General features: G+C 41.5%; 1 protein-coding gene across 1 annotated transcript in view; it reads right to left on the bottom strand.

The window, feature by feature from the left end:
* The window catches only part of DENND1A (DENN domain containing 1A), a gene marked incomplete at its 5' end in the record, with an annotated part of 188530 nt that overhangs the window by 86879 nt on the left and 81967 nt on the right, over positions 1–19684 (bottom strand). The window contains 3 exons of the mRNA XM_084272711.1: positions 2610–2655; positions 10870–10970; positions 17631–17741. Coding sequence (XP_084128837.1) covers positions 2610–2655; positions 10870–10970; positions 17631–17741 — 258 coding nt within the window. The remainder of the gene's footprint in view (positions 1–2609; positions 2656–10869; positions 10971–17630; positions 17742–19684) is intronic.

The following is a 19684-nucleotide window of genomic DNA, read 5'->3' as shown; positions in this document are numbered from 1 at the left end:
TGCAAGAAGAGAGAGAAAGAGTGTATTTTACTCAAAACCATTAACTTTTCGGCTCTGTTGCTTCCAGAAGACCCAGTCCAAGACAGGGAGAGCAAAACCCTGCAGAAGCAGCACTAACACTAGAAACTTTATTCTTTGTCCCTGCACTGCAGAGTCACCATCCCCTCTGCCCACAGCCCTGCACAAGATTGGGCTCCCACTGACATTCATGCAAGCAGGACAAACTCTACAGTTGGAGCTGCTGGAGCAGAACCCCGAGCCCATCTATAACTGTGATTACTCCTGGGGCTCTACAGTAGATAAAGTGCCCACTTGCCTGAACCTGAATAGAAGGCTGGGGAATTAATCCTTGTCCTGCACCTAGAACAAGTGGATTAACAAACCACTTTTAAAGACATATTTGCTGAAACTTCAGCATGCAATGAAAAACAAACACTGGATAATGACAGCAGGTCTCACTTGCAGGTCATAAAATTATTTTGATACAGAAAAAGTAATTAATTGGCTTTTTAAACACACACAACTGCAAGATTACAAGGAAAAAAACAATGTTCTTGCTAAGTTGCTATTGTTACAAGTAAACAGTTTTGTACCTAGGTAGGAAGAAAAGGATGGAGAGAGTAATCTTTCAGCATCAGAAACAGGGCAAGAAGTACTTGCCAACAAACAGATACTATAGCCCACTGTGTGACTGGATTTTATTTTCCAGTGGAAAAAAGCAGTGAGATGGAAGATGCAATTCTATCTGGAAACATTCGATTTATGCCTAAGAGCAGAGGGAGGAGAGAAGAAAGTTTGTTTCATTTATTTAATGTATTTCTTCAGGCACTTTGAGTAACTGTACTTTGCCAAAGCGTGCCTGGTTCCAGAATCTCTGGCTATTCCAAAGCCATACTGGATTTAGTGCTAAACAGATTTTTTCGCAAGTTACTAAAACGGATGAAAATTGGCTTCTTCAAGAGCAACTCCTTTTTCTGAGTTTTTACAGATGGAGTTTGGAAGGCCTACAGAGCCCTGCAATCTGAAAAGCTGAAACAAAGGAGGAGGTAGTGGGTTTGTGTAGCAAAGCAGGAGTGAGACATCATGCAAACCAACTCCAAGGTGGAATTACTTTCTTTTCTATACCCGTGGCCAGGCTAATCACACAGCTCCTGGTGAGAAAAAACATCTGTCATCGCTGCCAAGTATCTGTATGGAGGTATCGTCCTGTGCTCTACCAGGTCTCTTCTTTTTATTCAAATAGGTAAGATATCATAGTCATAGTAAGCATGATTACCTGGCACAGTGATTACCTGGTACAGTTAGGTGGAAGAAAATTTCTTGATCAGTATGAAAAATATACCCTCATCTGCACCTTCCCAGATATTACTGCAGTCCTGTCTCTGTAGCATTCAGGCATAATTATCAGAAACTCCTCTAACAGAAGCATATGATGTACAAACAAACGTACACATTGACTTTTAAAATAATTGCTTATTCACTAGCACACTGTACCACAATTCTGTGCGTTATTTAGTGATATAAAAGGGCATAAAAAAAAAAATCATCTGTCCCCAGGCTGGTAAAGGAAAAGAAGAAAAAAGGTCCTGCCTATTCCATCTAGCTTCTCATGAGAAAAGTGACTTCTGAAAGTTCCACAGCATACCAGCCCAAGACACAAAGACACAGAGGATAGTTATTGTATGCCATAGTGAAAGGGTATGTTTGATCAACATTTCCAAAGTTTTTATGGACAAAACAAGAACTACTATTCTGGTAATCCCTATTACTTGATGTGACGTACCCTACACACCGAGCCTGCGTTTCCCAACACAGGCACCCAAACCAGGGACATGAGTCCGTGAACTCCCTGGGGCAGCTGCGAGTCCCCCCACTTCCACCCTGCTAATTTGAGTCCCTGCCTGGGCAGGAACACCTCTTCCCACATGGAGCAGCTTCCTGGGCAGAGGGGCACAATTAATAAGGACGAGGATTTTCACAGGGGTCTAAATTAATAGCTTATGTTGTCCTCCAGACACTTTTGAGGAAAGTCATCAAGTGTTTCACCAGTGCTGGAACCAAAAGCAAATGTGCTATTTCCACTTTTAGAGTTTTTTAGAAGTCACATGAATTACTCTGAATTGTTTATATGTGAAGCTTTCTGTGAGGGCTGGTTTTCTGCCAGCTTTGTGTTAACATTAACAGCAAGTTCCTTCTTTTCAGAGCTTTTGAACATTAAAAAAATTACAATCTGTCTGCGAAAGCCTAAAAGAGAACTGAAACTGTCAACATTGTGGTTTAATATCGACTCTGCCTTTGCGAATAGAGAGTCAAACTCAGGCAGCAACCTGATTAAATGAAGCAACAGGATGGAGAGGGGAACACGAGGTGAGCTCACCACCGACTGCTGAACTGCACACAGCAAGCCTGCCCGAGGGCTACGAGGCATCCAGTATGTCTCCCGTAAGATTCCACATCGCCAGGGATGCTTCACTTCAGCTCTCTCAGCACTCCCAAATTAACGGGATTAGTTCATTTTTAAGCATATGAATGAATGCATAATTGCCTGTGGAATCTGGCTCCAAATCATAAAGCTATATATAGTTTCAGAAATGGTGAGAAAGACTTACCTCCATCAAACTTAAATGTATTCCAATGAGGTAGGGCATCGGGGCACTGCAAAGAGGAAAACACCAACTTTACATTCTCATAACACTGGATTAGCACGTAGGACTTATAAAATTAGCTACAGGAAAATACCACCTACTGGATTAGAATTTGCTTTAAAAAAATAATACAGATATATATAAACAAACCACATGTGAAGAAAATGTTATCCCACATTTGAAAGACTTTTTTTTTACTGTGCAATATCCTCTCACCAGCGTGAGGCTTTCATTTTTCTTAATCTGTGACTAAGCTAAGTTGAGTACATAAGGAGAGCTATTAAATATATCTATAATACCAGGGTCTTTTTTAAAAAGCAAACAAACAAAATGTGTTATTATAATTCTAAAAATAATACCCAGACTTTTTCTAAGAGTATTTTTCAGAAAAATGGATCCTGGTTAATTTAATGTATGTATTGCCTCTTACTACAAGCTTGAAATCCTTTGAATATGGATCTGGACACAGTTTAAATAAATTAATTTTAAGTATATAATTTTGAAATGTTTACAATTATAAAAGAAAAATATTAAAATGACATTTGAAGATGCCCAGTGTTCCTGAGATTCATGCCACACCATGCACGGGATGCACAACTTAAAGTACCCAAGGAGGCTCTTGGGCCCCATGTGGAGCCTCAGGCACGGGTGTGGTGCTGGGGCTATCACACAGCATCCTAGCAGCTAAGAGAAAGCCCAGTCTTTTCCATCTCCTCTTCCGTGACGTTAGCAAACACCAACACGGACTGTGTAACACACGGAGAACGCTGAATGGAAGTTGTATCTTTGTGTAGCCAGTATTTCTAATATTAAGCTTATTACAGGACTCCCACTCAACTAATCAGGGAAAGCTTATATTTGCATTGCTTATTAGAACACATCAAAGAGGCTGCCAAAGCTGCTAATTGCAAATATGGCATATACTGCCTGTTAAACGGAAAGCACACAGACAGACACAACTTTTAAAATAGAGCCTCATTTCATTTTGGATATAGAAGCTCAAAGAACTCATTTTCAATTTCAGATGAAAAAATGAGAGAAATGTCAGTGTGCTGCCTTGGATTAAAATACCTTCCATATTGCTTTTATAAACTGGTGCCTACTGCTCAGTAAGAGAAGTACAGTGCTGAAAAAAACACAAGACACCAGACCAGCAAAAATCACTCTGCTTCTGATCTTCAGTAGAAATGCCTTTAAAAAAATATTTACTGATATGCATGTTAACATTGATCATGCTTATTAAATGCTGCTTAAACCTACTACTCTGTTAGATGCTGTACCAAGAGATGGAAACAGCCTCTGTATTAGACATTCCACATTAAAGCCCTTTTTTTCTTTCTGAAGGCATTGAACACACATAACTTCCATAAAACCTTACAAGTTCATTGGCAGAACACTGAAGTGCCGTGGATCGCATCGCATCACATCACATCCCAGCTCACTGAGCTGCCTTGGCTGGCAGGAACAGCCCTGGCCAAGCTTCACCAATACAGCACCTTATGCCAGACAGCCCAGTGGGACTCACACCAGAAACTACCTTGGTACAGATCCTGAAGGTTCTGCTTCCCTGGGAATCCCACAGATGAGAACTAGAACATACATCCAAGTTCTTGGATAGAAAATTTCACCAAACAACATGATACACACATACTACATATGGATTGCTGCTCAACCGAGGAGTATTTTTATTTGTCACTTTGCATGTTTTATTTGCGACAAACGCCATCTCTTTCACCCACATCACTTCACTTCCAATGGCCACATTCCAGGAGCAAGAAAATACCCAGAAATTTTATATTCAAAGTATAAACCGTTGGTTCAGCTGCCAGCTGCACAAATGCTCAACTTCCCCGTGTGCCTGGATATGCTGCTCGAGCCTCCTCCAGCATGCACTGAAATGAATGTGTTTCTAATTAAGTAGTTGCATGAACACGACAGCTTCAATCTCAAAAATACAAAGTCTGAACCTCGGCAGGAAGTCTTAAGACTGCAAATGTCTCATCTAGTGGAACCTTGGCTAATGTAATGAAAGGAAGCAGGAAGAGTGCAGTACTCCAGAAACCCAGCCGTTTATTAACGTGTCCGAAAGTAGAGCCTGTCACCAAGCAGAGGAAAATCCCAACCTGTAAAACTTAATTACCTGCTCCATGTCCTCCTTGCAACCCTCCAGTTTATCAACAAAAGAGTAATAAGAAAGCCTAACCCCTTAAAATCATGCATCCCCAGGAAAACTGTAAGGAATCACAGGAAAGAATCAGCTTAATACTTGTGTTAGTTGTACAGTCACAAAGATTTCCATGAGCAACGAGGCAGGAAAGAAGACACTGGGCACTTCTTTGAGAAGCTTTTGGGTGGTGGGGCCCTGGGACACGGCACTGGTGTACAGATCGACAAGCAGACACAGTACAGGCTACGAAGGGCTCTGGAAGATGAGAACCATGCTTGATGCAGAAGATAGGAAGAGTAGAAGGTAAATTAAGAAAGTTGACACAATCATACAAAAATAATTCCTATAAGAACTTTTTCATCACCATGAACTGTTGCTTGGCTTACAGCAGCCTGAGGGGAAACACCGAACAGTCAGGGCCTGGGCAAAGATGCCTGGAGCTGTGTGGGTGGTCAAGAAAAACCACACTGCAAACATGAAGCAGAAGAAACACACAGCATTTAGCACTGGGTCACATCTGAAGACTAACAAAGAACTTCCCAAGTTACGGTGTTGACCATACGTCATTACTGGAACAGTCAGCCAGCAGCCTGTACACGGGAACACCGCGTGCCTCCTCTTCCCATTCAGAGCACACTGCAACAGTCCTTCCTCCCTGCTACTCAGGTCCTGAGACATGAAACGCTAAAGCAGGTTTTAATATTTTATCAGGTTAGATGTGCGTTTCCAAGACTTTCAAGTGAACTTCAGTAAGACACACAGCTTGTATAAACAGGAGGAACACTCTGCACAACCTTTAATCCTTCTGGGACCCAGGACACATTAAAGACTGCCCTTCAGACCAGTCTCTACCTACCGCTTGACACTTCATCCATCCTGGGACTTCCTACTACTAAGCTACTAATTACTCAAAGTTGTTTGATGGCAGCCAATACCCATTAAGTGCAAAATTAAGAAGTATCAATTTCTGCTGCACATATTTACTGCTTAAACAGAACGCCTGGCTAAGTCTTTTGGAACAAAGAGAAAGGTTATTGCTCCTCTTGTGCTACGCCGGGTTCCAATGCAATCAGTGTTATTTATAATCAAATGAGTTATATAGGTAAATAGCAAATCATTAAAGTAGCAATGCATAAGCATGAATATGGATACTGTGGACTTAATGGCTACATATTGCCCATTTATTACAGTTGCATTTTTACAATTTCTTTAATTCGTTTCCTTAGGCTAACTAGAGACATCTTAACTATGCTCCCAAGAGGTGGGCAACTACTAATTGGAAGAGAAGCAGGTGAAATAGAGGGACATTTCCTCTTAAGTGGAAAAAAAACCCATCCCTAAAAAATACTGCAATTCACTGGGAAAAGTCATGTAAAACCCAAGGACCTCTGAAAGGCTCCTGGTTTACAGCTACACGGGGATTTTGTTCCGTTTTGCCTCATTGTTCCAGGAAAATTGATTAAATCACATTGACTAAGTCCATGTCCTGATACACAAACACTGCCTCAAAGTGTGGCGCTCTCACACCAGCGGTACTTTACGCTCTAAGGTAGTCTCCTGGTTTCTCCTCAGATTGCTCACTGAAACGCAACAGAATTCAACCCAAAGTTTATTGGGGTAATTGACGTAAATCAGAAACCTGATTACATAATTGGGACGATGTAGGAAACACACAGACAAGGAACTAGGAGAGCAACTACAAGAGCTTTTAGTGAGCACACAGATGTAGATGTACCAGGCTAAATCGAAATGCCTACCAAGAGGCTCCATCATTGTTTCCTGAGCAGCAGGAGTACTCGCCCTCCAGTTACCCCCTCCACCTACTTAAAGGAGCATATTGAACTATATGCAGATTTAGAAAACAGGAGAAAGGGACTTAAAAAAACTCCTGGAGAAAGGGAACACTGCACCAATAGGACCGCTTGCTCCGCAGCTGTGCCAGGCTGTGCTAAGAAGGTGGCTCTCAGAATATATTAATGCTGGCTGCTAAGCAGTCTGTCTAAAAGAAAAGACTGTTTTAATCACCCTAGGAAATATACTGTTGCTTCTGGTAAAAGCCCACAGAATAACCCGAGTGACAATGCTCTGGGACTCGGGGAACACACTAAGCTGTGTTACCAGGTCAGCAACGCCAGGCTTTTCTTACGGGCTCCTTTTAAACACAGACACTGGGAGCAAAAAGGAAGAAAACAGACACAGTGGGAGTGTTTTTATGCCACGTGAAAAACAAACTGGAAGAAGTAGTGAGGAAAATTAATAGACTGTTTCTTTCACATCGAGAAATGTTTAAGTTCCCAACAACAAAATAGATGGACAAACTCTGGCTAAATCTGAGTAGCTGTATGTGCTTGGCTACTGATGCTTGGTGGCAGTATCTCATTAACCAGTACTTCTGGCACCTGCTGGCATGTACTTTAAAAAAAAAAACAACACAAAAACCCGACCATCAGTGCTTCATATGTTTCCTCTGTTGTTCTGTATTCAAAGAACAAGCAATTGTGCATTAAGGTGTGAAATCTAATGATAGGATTCCCACCAATGTCTCGTCTCCTCCACCCAAAATCTTTCCCTGGTCTGAAAATATATCAAAGAGTGGTACCTAATTAAAAAATGAAAATACAAGATAGCACTCTTCCCTTTTCTTCCTCTCCCCACCCCCCTCAATTAATCAAATGATAGGGATCAGATGGCTGAAGTCATTCCAGATACATGTGCATGGTACTGCACCATATTAATGGCTCAGCATCCCTACACAAAGAGCAGGTGTACTGAGAACATTTTAAAGATACAGGCTTTTGGCACTTTCAATTCTGTGGTTAGGTAGGTGAATGAGGAGTGCAGCTGAACATGAAACATAAAAAATCCTTTCAAGAGGGAAATGGGAAGAAAATTACCCCCCTTCTGCATTTTGTATTGAAACAATTAATGAAGAGCAAACTGAAAAAATGAGAACCCAGAGTGTTTCGGAGGTGATGGCGTAAAATGTCAATAAAGGGTAAAGCACAATAGAAAAAACTTGAGCTTTACCATTAGTGAAGCAGATCCATGTTGAGCACATTGGTGGTAGAATTATGAATCACTTGTAACAACATCAAACTACACACCTTTTCCTGCTGGGAAAACGCACCTCTCCGACTGCTCAAGGGAACTCTCCACACCCAGCCTGGAGTTCCTCTTAGGTGAAGTTGGCAAAAGGCTCTTTGAGTAGCAGAAGAGTCGTTTTACCTGATCCCTCCCTGCAAACAGAGCTATTCTACCTTTTTGCCGCTCTAGAAAGATCCAATAGTTATTGTTTCCCACTTCCCTCCCCAGGAAATACAATAAATTTCAAAACCATGGAAAATTTCACAAGCAGCAGATCTGCTGGGACTTTACAAGTCTCCTTCATACGAAAAGTTTCCACTGCAAATAAGGACAGGTGGAATAGAGTTTTTTTAAGAAACTTTCAAAGATCATGAGCAATACAGACCATACACCCTTCTGTGATTTGCCAAAGAGCTGAAGATTCAAAAGCATCATAGAGCAGTCAGTAAATTGACAGTCACCTGAATGAATGTGCTGGAGGATTCTCATTACTTTCAATTTTGTTTCAATTTTGTTTCCATTTCAGCTCTTAAAATTCTTATGTCACATTTGCAAAAGAAATAATTAAAGTTAAATTAAACTCTTTTATTTAAATAATCTCAGGTCATTTCCCTCCAGAGGCAGACACCAATAAGCAATAACACTGCCCCAAGGAGCTGATTTCTCAGTCCTCCTAGGTACAAATGACATCTCTGAGTTCACATGGTTACAAAATAGATAGGCTCTATTTTGAGAAATGTATTTATGGCACACAAATTATTGCTAAATTGACTTATTCAAACAATTAGAGTGTGTGTAGCTACCTCTCCAATTAAAGTTCATATCTGGCTATGGTAATCAGCTGTTGCATTTGTGAGCATTCAATTACAATCTGCCTAATAATGGTTCGTTTTAAAATCATACTTTTCACACACTATCTGGCTCGTTCGTGGTAGGACAGGGTGTTACACCATGAAAGAATTCATTCAGTAAAGCTCAATGACTTGTGTCTTTATTTCCTTGGGTACACTGCCCAAGTGTTTGCTTTTTGCACACTTCTGCTCCCAACCGCGGGATCTGGACTTAGCCCCTTTTAACATGTCTTTGTCAGAAAGTCGATGAATACCTAATCTTCAAACCCAGCGTAAAAGCCTCTTGTGGTCCACATCGTTGTCCTGAAAACTCCTAGCAGCATGTACCTGAAGGAAAAGCTGGCAGCAGCCGCCTTCATGTGTTAATTACACATGCGAAGCCCATTATGCAGAGAAAGGGCACCCGCTGGCAGTGCAAATGACTAGAATCTGCCCTTCCTGTGCAGTGAGTAAATTGAAGGTTCATTTCTACAGGAGATAATAGTTTTTAGATTCCATTCCGTGTATCCTCGACATAGGCACATACTTAACATTTAAATCATCTGCAGAGGAACAAGCTTCCTTTAAATCTACATGTTCCAGCTCCCAGCACTTCACTTAAAAATGCTAGTTATCCCGGCAGGTCCCTCTGCTCTTCAACGCAGAGGAAACGTCACCCAGAACCACTGTCACTGAAAAACCCAGCCAACCACACACTAAGGGCCACACTTCATCATGTGGCACGGCAAGCTTCAGCTTGGTGTTTTTGGAGAAGGGCTTCTAATATTGCTCGGGGCAGAGGGAGGCTGTTTCTGTGTGCAAGTCATTCCCCAAGTGTGCCAGGCACCCTGGGCCCACAAAGATTTCTGCCTCACAGGGAGGCCCGGAAGGCCAGCCAGCAGACCTTGCCAGTCCAGACAAAGGGATTGAGGCCCTCGGCCTTTCCCGTGTCCTTCATTACTGGACTATGTGCCTTCTCCTTCCAGGGCCTGTAGATGCCTTTCATCACCCTTCACAACCCCCAGCTGTGCCCAGCCAGGCCTTGGCCTTACTAACCCCACCCCTGGGTGTTTAGGCAGCAGTGCCATGACCTCTCTAACAGGTCTTAAAAGTTCAACTTCTCCAGGAAGCTGAGGGTAAGGCCACTCTTTCTAGGCAAACTCATCTCCCTGCTATGTGCACGGTGGGAGTAAAACCCAGGGCAAGTCACTGCTTCCTACCCTCAGTCTGTAACAGCTGAGCAACTAAAAGCAGCATCACCTTAAACTTCCTCTCTTAACTACTCCGAGCCTCATTCACCCACCACTCCTGAGTGGAGCAAAGGGCAGAGATGATGTTGTGGCTGATCAGGTAAATGGTCAATAGAAAAGAAAGTGAAAGCAGAGATACTGCCTGAGGGGCCCTGTAGACCAGCTTTTGAACTGTTAACCATGGAGTGGGAGACCTACAGACACACTTATCTGGAGCCGCCAGCTGAGAAGAGGCTTAGGAGGCTTCTTACCCCTCCCACACAGTGTAGAATCATTACAGGATAGGTTGGAAGGAACTCCAGGAAGGCAACAGGTCTAAATAGAGCCAGCTTTGACATCAGGTGAGGTAGCTCATAGACTGTGCTAAAATTTGTCCCATCGTGACAAACGAGTAAGTTTTGGAAAGGTTTATATTCGTTCCCCTAAATAAGGTAAATACCATGTGCTGGTAACAAAAGATGATCCCAGGAAAATGAAGAGCATTCCCCCACCCCCAGAAGCTCAAGAAAGCAGAGAAAGCAGAGTACAGAGTATCTCCTCAACCATGCCCTCCACCCTTGGAGTCTTAATTCAAATGTCAACATTTTACACAGATATCTGAAAACAATTTGAATTACACAATATCTAAGTTGCAGCATTCCAGAGTAACCACTGATACTAGAGTATTTCCAAACATACTGATACAAAATTCCATCTTGCCATGAGAATAATCTTTTTTTTTTTTACTTACTAGGTTGGTTGCTTCCTTCCTTAATGTGCTTATATATTTATAGAGAACGGCTGCATCATAAGAGGACTTAAGACTTATTATATAAAAATGTGAAAACTGTTATGAATCTAAGTGATATATATATATATAAAATAGATACATACACACATATATTTAGCCTTACCAACAGTAGTCCAATAGATGTGGGGGCAGAACAGGAATGTAAACATGCTGCCAGAACATCGGGTAGAGCATAGCTGCAGACCCATGAATGCAGGCAGTTAACTGAAAAACACATATTAAAACAGGATCATAAATAAGACAAAAACCCCCAAGCTTAAAGAGGTAGTTAGAAAATAAAAGCAAAGATTCAATTCTGCTTTCATATCAACATGCTTTCTTACAAAATATACACTGGTTTTGTTTTTTAAAAAGGGGTAATGGTGGGTGAAGCAGGACTGGTTTATGGTGGTTGTCATTGGCTGACTTTGTAAACAGCTGAGAACATGGTTCATTCAACAAACAAAACCTGAAAAGAACACCCAGTGGTCTGTAAAGCAACAGAAACATGGAAATGAAAACACAAAGGGAACTAAAAAACAGTAAAGGCAAATCCCTCAATCCTGGTAATTACCATCATTTAAATATCATAAAACTGCATCGAAATTACAACACAAACTGAAAAGATGTTTGAGCTCAGGAAGACTCAGTGCGAGTAGCATATACTGCATAATTAATTCAATTATTGCATTTTTATTATTTAAAAGAGATTTTGACAAAATTTCCCTTCACCAAATCATTTGATACAGTTACATTTTTAAAAACTCATTTGGAACAGTTCTGATGTTGGCAGGTACTGAATGAAAAAGATGACAAATAGGAAACACAGGTGCCAGTCAAGCTGTGGGGAGAATCCTCACCGAGCCGTGGAGGAAATTACGCCTCTCAATCCTATTTCAAACGATAATTAATCATTTGGAAAAGAAGATAAGCAGGATATTTGTCACATTCACTAAGGATATTAAAATGGAGAAGGTGGTAATGGTGGTCTGTGAGGAAAGCTCATCAAAAGCTACAGTCAAAATAGTGTAAGAAGAGGATATGAACACACACACACTTGGGCACATAGAAAATAAATAAGTCAGAACACTCATACAGACAGACATGTACAAGGAAAAGACTAAGGGGTGACAGGCAATCACATCCACCCTGACAGTGTTCTGCAGTTTAGAGTGGCTTTTAATCTCAAATGATACCCAGCACAGGTACTACAATGTGTTTCTCTTGGGAGACACATGTTGAAGACAATACTCAACAGCAGCCTACCAGTGATGTGAAGCACGATGAAACGAAGCATGTCATGCTTGTCTGGACAAGAGGAGGAGGAGGGAGAACACTGCTTACAAATACCAAATAGACAAATTCTAAAGGACCAAGGCCCTTGTGGCAGCCTGACGGTGTGTGAGATGAAACTAAGCAAAGGCACACGTGACATTATTCCTGATTCAGATGACCCTCGTTATTGTTTTCCTTAAGACAGACTATGGAATTATGTACCACTTCATAGGGAACCCATGACAGGCAAAGAAAATTCTGGAAGAGCTAACACCGTCTGTTAAGGCTCCATGTCAGGGAAAATCCTCTACAAGCTTGGACGCAGTTTGGCGTGTTCAATGCCAAAGCCTCCGGGATAACTCCAGTGCAGTTCCTGCCAGTAACGGAGCTGGGGGTTCTGGTGAAATGCAGATCAAGAGACTAGAAATCGAAGGGCAGGCACAGATTTTCTCTGTTATTGTTAAGTTTCAGAACAATACACACCTGGGTAAGGAGTGAGACAAGGGACATGGATTTTTGGGGAGAGCTGCTGTGCTGCTCCGCAGCGCAGTGCAGGTAGGGATCAGGGAGAGGGATGGTCTTTGCAAGCAGGTGTCTCTCCAAAGCAGAAAAGTGACTATAAAGATGAACCAAAACATGCTTTGCAATTTACAGCTCAAAATAGACACTGGGTTTTTTTAAAATCATGTAGAACCCGAAACCCAGGATGCCAGGTGTAAACACAGCACCTTAGTAGTAAAAATTCGGACACAAAAACCCTCAAGTTGAAATGTCAGAACCTAGTTTAAAGATACTGTGATTGTTACTTTAATGTGTGCTCTGAGTTGGAGCATTTTGAGACAATAAAGAATCATGTCCTTATTTTCCAAGGGCCACACCACTTGGAAGGGCGAACCACTTTCTATGTTTCTATCAAGTTCCCTGTCTCCTTAGTATCTTACCAGCTCTAACCTACTCTGCCTTGCCTAACAGAGATTATTTTGTATATTTGCTTGCTCTTGTTACTCTCCTCTGTACTTTTCACTGTCTTGCTTCATCATTTTTTATTTGGAGTAGGTAGAACTCCTGCAATAGTCACAACGTGAGTAAGCCACAAACAAATCCAGTGACATTATGCCCTCTTTTTTTGTTCTCTGCTCCCTTTATAATAATTTTTTGGCTTCTAAGCCTTCAAATGAGTATTAAGATGATGTTTTTGTAGATTGATCTATTTTGATTTTACTTTCTTCAGACTTCAGCAGCTGCATTTTGGGGAGCAGCAATGAAGCTCCTCCTCACAGAAAGCTGCTGACTGCTGTAAAGTCATCCCACTTATGAGCACTGCAAAGAAAATCTCTTTCCATCCATGGTTTCTGCCTTGCCTATCACATCCATCTCTTGGCCTACATTCTTTACCAGCTCTCTACCATACTGAACCATGGATAATTTGGCCAAAATCTTTCTCAGTGTTCATCTGCACAAACAGTACTGTGTCACCTCTATCCATCTTAACACCCACTTCAGTATCTTCCATATTTCATTAAACTCTCTCAAGAAATACTGATAAAATCTGGAGGCACAGTTGTGCCTCGACTAGATCTGAACCTCTATCCTAAGGAAACAGCAGCTTGGGAAGCTGCAGCAGGTGACCATTATTTTATGTTCCATATGGGATGGAAAGATTAGTATGTTGGGACACTAATTAGAGCTAAAGTTAGAAGCTACAAAATCTTTAATTTATTCTACATTTATGACTCACAAAACACTAAAGATTTATCTCTATCCCATTATATTTCAATTTACCTTTCTATTATCCCTACTCCTCTCTCACAGGTTAGAGGAACGGCACAGCCTTGCTCCAAAGCACACAGCAGCAAAAAAGGGCATGTTTCCCATTGTAGTTTTTGCTCCATGTTCCTAAAACCTTTATGTTTCCTGGTTTGGCTCTCCAAATCAAAAAGATGTCTGGAAAAACTACTGTTTAAAAATGTAATTCTTACTTAAAAGCTGCTTCTGTGCAGATCAAAGGGATTATTTCCTGGCGTCATTATACAACATGGCTGCTGCTGTAGAGGAGCGAACTCAGTAATCCAAGGAGGCCCCTTCCCAACCCCCCTCCCATTGGTTTTAAAACTCAGCAAGAAAAGATTAAACAGACATAATGCTCAACACTGCAGACATCTGAGCAGAACCTGTCACTTATTTTTGAGATGTACTCCCACCTTGCTATCTGGCATGAATTCAAATAACACACTACCATGGGTAAGCACCAGCACTGTCCTTCAACTCTGCCAAGATAAGGGCTCATAAAAAAGAAATAGCATATTTGCTGGAGACCTCACCTGATTAGCGATTGCCATACAGAAAACAAGCACTTAATAATAAGGCAGCCAGAGAAATGCCCAACTGTCAAAACTACAGGAATCCAGCATTTTGAAATAAGATTAGTTCCACTCCCTCAGCTTCCTGCAGCTCCTGCTGGAGAAAGGAGCAGACAGCTATGGAAGGCAGCACCGACGACTACCTCTCTCCTCTCAGTTTTGTATTTAATACTCTAAAAGCCTTCTCTGACCCAATTAAATCAATGGGATTTTGTCACCCACATAAACATCATCAATGGAAGCCCAACAGGCCATTTCCCAGAGCGTTTCACCCTCTGTCTCCTGACACACACGCACTGCCAGTTTGGCAGATGCAGTATGGGGCTACAGATGCACAACATACACACAGGGAAAAACCACCACCTTCTGCCTGCTTGCAAGAGGGCTTTTCTGCCTTTCTCAGTGCCACAAAGTAGGAAGCTGCAGACAGAGCTACGTGAGAATGAAGCAGCGAAAGCAGGCCCGATGCAAAGGCTGCGGATGACGGGGAAGGCCTCTCCTGGCAGGTTACGAGGAGCTCGTGTGTTTAACACAGGAGCTGTAGGACTGCTGTGGAACAAGAACTGTGCAAGCTCTTAGCTGCATCACGAGGACATTTGGTGCACAGTATTAATCATATGTTGCCTTTTCCTAAGGGCCACCACTGCTTATGTGCAGAGCCCCACAGCGTGTCAGAACCTACCTGGGGTGCAGGAGGCTGCACGTCAGAGCTTCCCATGACAAGCTCTCAACTCCCAGGAACAAAAGAGTATCCATGTCAGAATGGTATCTTATGTTTTGTACTAACACTCAAAAAAGCAATGAAAAATGATGTAAACAAATTCACCTCAGTGTGAGGGAGCCACACAGAACCATTGCAGGAATTCACAGGTTTAAGTCTTCTAAAAGTCACCAGGCTTTGGGGACGCCACCTTTCTAGGAGAGACAGGCTGCTGTGCCCAGCACAAACCACTAACACACCCTGTTAGGCAGGGAGCATGGCAAGTCAAGGAGAGAATATTGTATGAGAGGGAAGTTCTGCTTTCATTTGTGCAACAGGATGCTCCCAGCACAGCAGGTGGCCTTCTGCCAAGCATGGGTTCTTAGGCATTTTGGTTCATAGAGGAGTAGTTAAATTTCTACATATTCTGTGATCTAACATGAACAATTGCTTTAATATTTTAAGACATTATTTCATTTTCCTTTTGTAGGAACCAAAGAAAAGAATCCAAGAAAACAGCAATAAATCTTCCACAGGTTCAGTACACACAGTTTGTAAAACACCTAATAAACACAGCCTCATTCAGTTATGTCTGAATCTTCAACTTAACTCTATTAAGGGTATTTCAAATCAAAAATCTGAATTTCATATGATGCATTAAAGCACAGAATTCAGTTAGAATTCTAGAACAGACTTTCTACCCAGACCGTTTCATTTTCTCTCTCTTACCTGATGTTAAATTTAAGCCTTAAGCACGAAGTGTGCCACGACTCTCAAAGTTTAGAGAAACAAACTGCAAACAGGGCCCTTCCACTTTTTGTTAAAACCCTAAAAACAAAGAAGCCAATCCCCCTCGCCACCACACCACCCTCACTTTACTTTTGAGAATTCTCAGTTTGGTACGTTTCCAGTTACAAGGTCTTGGCTTCCGCTGAGCACAGTTTGAAATAAAATAATGCAGCTTGTTCCTACTGCTGGAACACGCAGAGCAGAGCGTGCAGGCAAGGCATCACTGGCTCCAGCCCAACACTTCAAACCTGTCTTACACTGTCACTCCAGTCTTGGAGCAGTTTCTATATAAAGTTGTAAGCTAAGAACACACAGTATGAATACCCCTCCCTACCGAAGAACCAGACATGCTTTTATCTTGGACAGAGGCAAAAAGAAGAGAAATAGCAGAAAGATAGGAAAGAAAACACAACCCTACTTGTGAAATGGCTCATTAAGGAAGGCAAAGTGACAGGTAAGTAATTCTTCTTCCCAGGCTCTGTCACAAAGGGAAAGATTAAACCAACCAGCCACACAAATTTTGAAATGCTTTGGATAGCCCCTCTCTTCTTTCCTCTCTGATAATTTACTATTCTTTAGGTTTTGAAATAAACACCTCTCTCTCATTTCACTCCATTACCAGGCCTGGGTGCATCTTTGCTTACTTGAGGAGGGAGGACACAGAACACTTGGCAGATGTAAAAGTTTAGATTTTACAAGTTTTGTATATTATTGAAGTTTGTAATATGCAAATTCTTCGGGTTAAGTGTGGGATTGACTGTAAATAGTTAGTAAATATGAATAGGTCTCAGAGGTAAGTCTAACTCTCCCAGTTTCACTTACCTTTCAAAACGGTAGTGTAACAGTTATGCTGAGATTAACTATGAAGTCTTTACCCCCTTTCATTTTCCTGCCCTGTATCGACAGACCATCCCTACATGATTTTATTTACATCACTTCAGCCTTCCATAGCATTTACAATTCCACAGAGCAGATTTAAAGTGGGTCACAGCCATACAGGGGGGCACTAGTGAATCCACACCGGATGGAAATGGAAGCCTGGGTTTCAGAAAGGACTGCTCAAGTGCTCAGGCCACAGCACTAGAAAGCAAAATTCGTTAAACCATCTCATGCTCGTCATTCATAAAGGAAAGCAATCAATACCCATTTACAGAGCAAACAGAAGGAAAACTTAACATTTTCTTTTATAAAGAAAATCACAATCTTATTGACTGCTAAACCTTGAAACACATAACACGAAACTTTGAACTAAACCAAGCCGTGTGCCTGTTTTGATGTCCAGCCATTTGTACCCTGGAGTATCCAGTAGCTTTCATCTCTCAGACCCTTGATGGAGCCTAAGTAGCATTAAGACTACACCTTATCAAACAAAACTGCAAAAACATGGACTGCCAATGTATTTTCACCCACTCCTCCAGTCCATCCAGAGAAGGTCACAGCAACATCCATCTGACAGTATCATTTATCTTTCTTCCTTTATCCTGTCAAGTAAATTATGAAAAAGGGACTTGACTACAGCATAAATGTCTGTACCTTTATGTACCAAACAATGCCAAGAATTCCTGTACCCAAACCCCTTTTTCTTTTGAACATTAGAGGCCAACAGGAGTTGAGTAAATTCATGACACAGAATCAGAAAATTGAGCATCAGTTGCACTGCTGAGGCTGGGGAGGGACCTGGAGAGCACCAGATCATTTCCAATAAATGGCTGTCATTGAAAAAAAAAGGACTGTGAATAAATTATTCTGCATTTTACTTACAGTGCTCAGCTTACTACAACAAATGAGGATGCGGCGTTCGTACAGCATACTGGCATAGAGATGCAGCATGTTGTTGACATCAACTGCTACAAAATACTCTGTCAGATTTCTCTGGGAAGAGAGAAAATAATTTTTGATTCATGATACAAAAACAAGTGTCCTTAACAAAACAAAAAACCCCAAACCAACCAAATTTCCTCCTCCTGTTGCACTACCTCCAGTACATGGCTTAGCGAAAGCAAGCAGTATGTCATCCTATGTCAGAGCAGTTTTTAATTGCAGTGTCTTTCCCCAAACCTTTGGGCAACTAGGCCTTGGAATAATAAAATTGATGATGTTTCACATACAGCTTTTTAAATACACAATATTTCTCCAGGAAAAAAATACATCCTGTCACTTCTATGGAAACTTCAAATCTGCCTGATAAAGCACCCAAAAGATCTCCCAACCCAACAATAAAACCAGCTCTCTTAGAGGACAACTCCCATGTGACAAATTGCAATGCAAGCTCAGGCTGGGCTAGAGCAATTCTAAATCCCCATGGGATTTTACACAAGCTAAAAGCAGGTACTCAGCTTGTCTGAACTGCTCACAAAGCACTTCCTTCGGGCTGGGGAAACTGAGGAAGGAGACAGGGAATTCTCTCTCTCTCTGAAACTTTCAGTGCGTGCCCATCTCAGATGAAGAGGCAGGATTCAAACATCTGATTTCAGTTAATTTTCCTTGAGTGATCAGTATGTTTATAAAGAAAATTATGAGGTAGAAGAGTACTTTAAGCAAAGCACATTTGCAACCTGCCTTTAAAGTGCAGCAAGACAGACAAAGATCCAGGCAGGTAAAGCTCCTGAAGCTTTCCATACACACTTCCTAGGCAACACAGCCTTCTTCTTATGTAAAAATTATTGTAAATAACTGGCATTCAAAAAAGAAAACAGAGCAAGCTGCTGCACAGGAGTGCAGCCACTCCAGCCCTCAAAAAAGGGAATTTTCACTTCTTAAAACACAGAATTTAAAAATACTCCAACAAACCACAAAACACCAGTGATGGAAGAAAAGGTAATACACCCAAAAAAGCTGAATTAGGGAATTTGTTTCCAAGCAGCTTCTTACAGATATGAAAGGATTGCTCTATGATAAAGACAGCCTTATACAGAAAGCACACAAGAGCAAAATTAGATTAGTCATGAATTCAAGTGCAATCTTAATCATCCTTAAATAAAAAAGTGCAGAAAAGCAAAAAGCAAATATGATTTAGAAACTTAAAGAAGCTCAACAAAGCCTATTAGCACTTTTGACAGATCCAAAGATAACTCTAAAACCACCAATACTTGGCCTGAGAAGTCTGCCAAGATGCTTCATACTGTGCAAAAATATGTTCCACAGCTTGCCATCCAAACACAAAGAACTACAGAAAAATTAAGCCTTGTATTTGGAAGACTTTTGTACCAGCATCCAGATAGACAAAAACTAAGCTCATTATGGTTAGCTTCAAAGATGTTAATATAAAACAATCATTCAGGTCTTTGTTACTGAAAAGCTGTGGCCACAGACAGGTATAGAAGAGGAAGAAGGAAAAAAATAAAAACCCAACACATTTTGCCAAAAACCTATTAAACTATCATGTACTTTTTCTGTATTTCTCATCCCATCTGTGCTGATTAGCATGATATTTTTGTCTAAACATAAGCTGTCTTCTCTACGGCTCTTCTTCCCCCTCTCACCCATCCTTCCACGACACCAAAACACAGCCCATGACGACACAATTGCTGCAAAGCCTGTGAATTAGAAGGGTTTTAAAGGAGCACTGAAGTCCCTTTGATGCCACCCAGATGAGGGGCACGGCAAAAGGAGCCAGTAATCCCCAATTCTGCCTGAAGATGTAGATATGCAGCTGCATGGCTGTGTTTGTAGGGCAGCAGTACCCACTGGCCAGGGGAAAATAGACATGGGGGGGTTGATTTGCAATTATCTCTTCATCAAGTTCACTGTGGCAAAATACTGGCTTTGCCACCTCAATGGACCTTCTGACAGGAAGATTCATAAGGTTTCAGTCT

The sequence above is a fragment of the Gallinula chloropus genome, assembly GCF_964237585.1.
Source record: "Gallinula chloropus genome assembly, chromosome: 18".
NCBI lineage: Eukaryota > Metazoa > Chordata > Aves > Gruiformes > Rallidae > Gallinula > Gallinula chloropus.
Note: the sequence above shows the minus strand (reverse complement) of the source record. Positions and strands in the feature narration are given on the sequence as shown.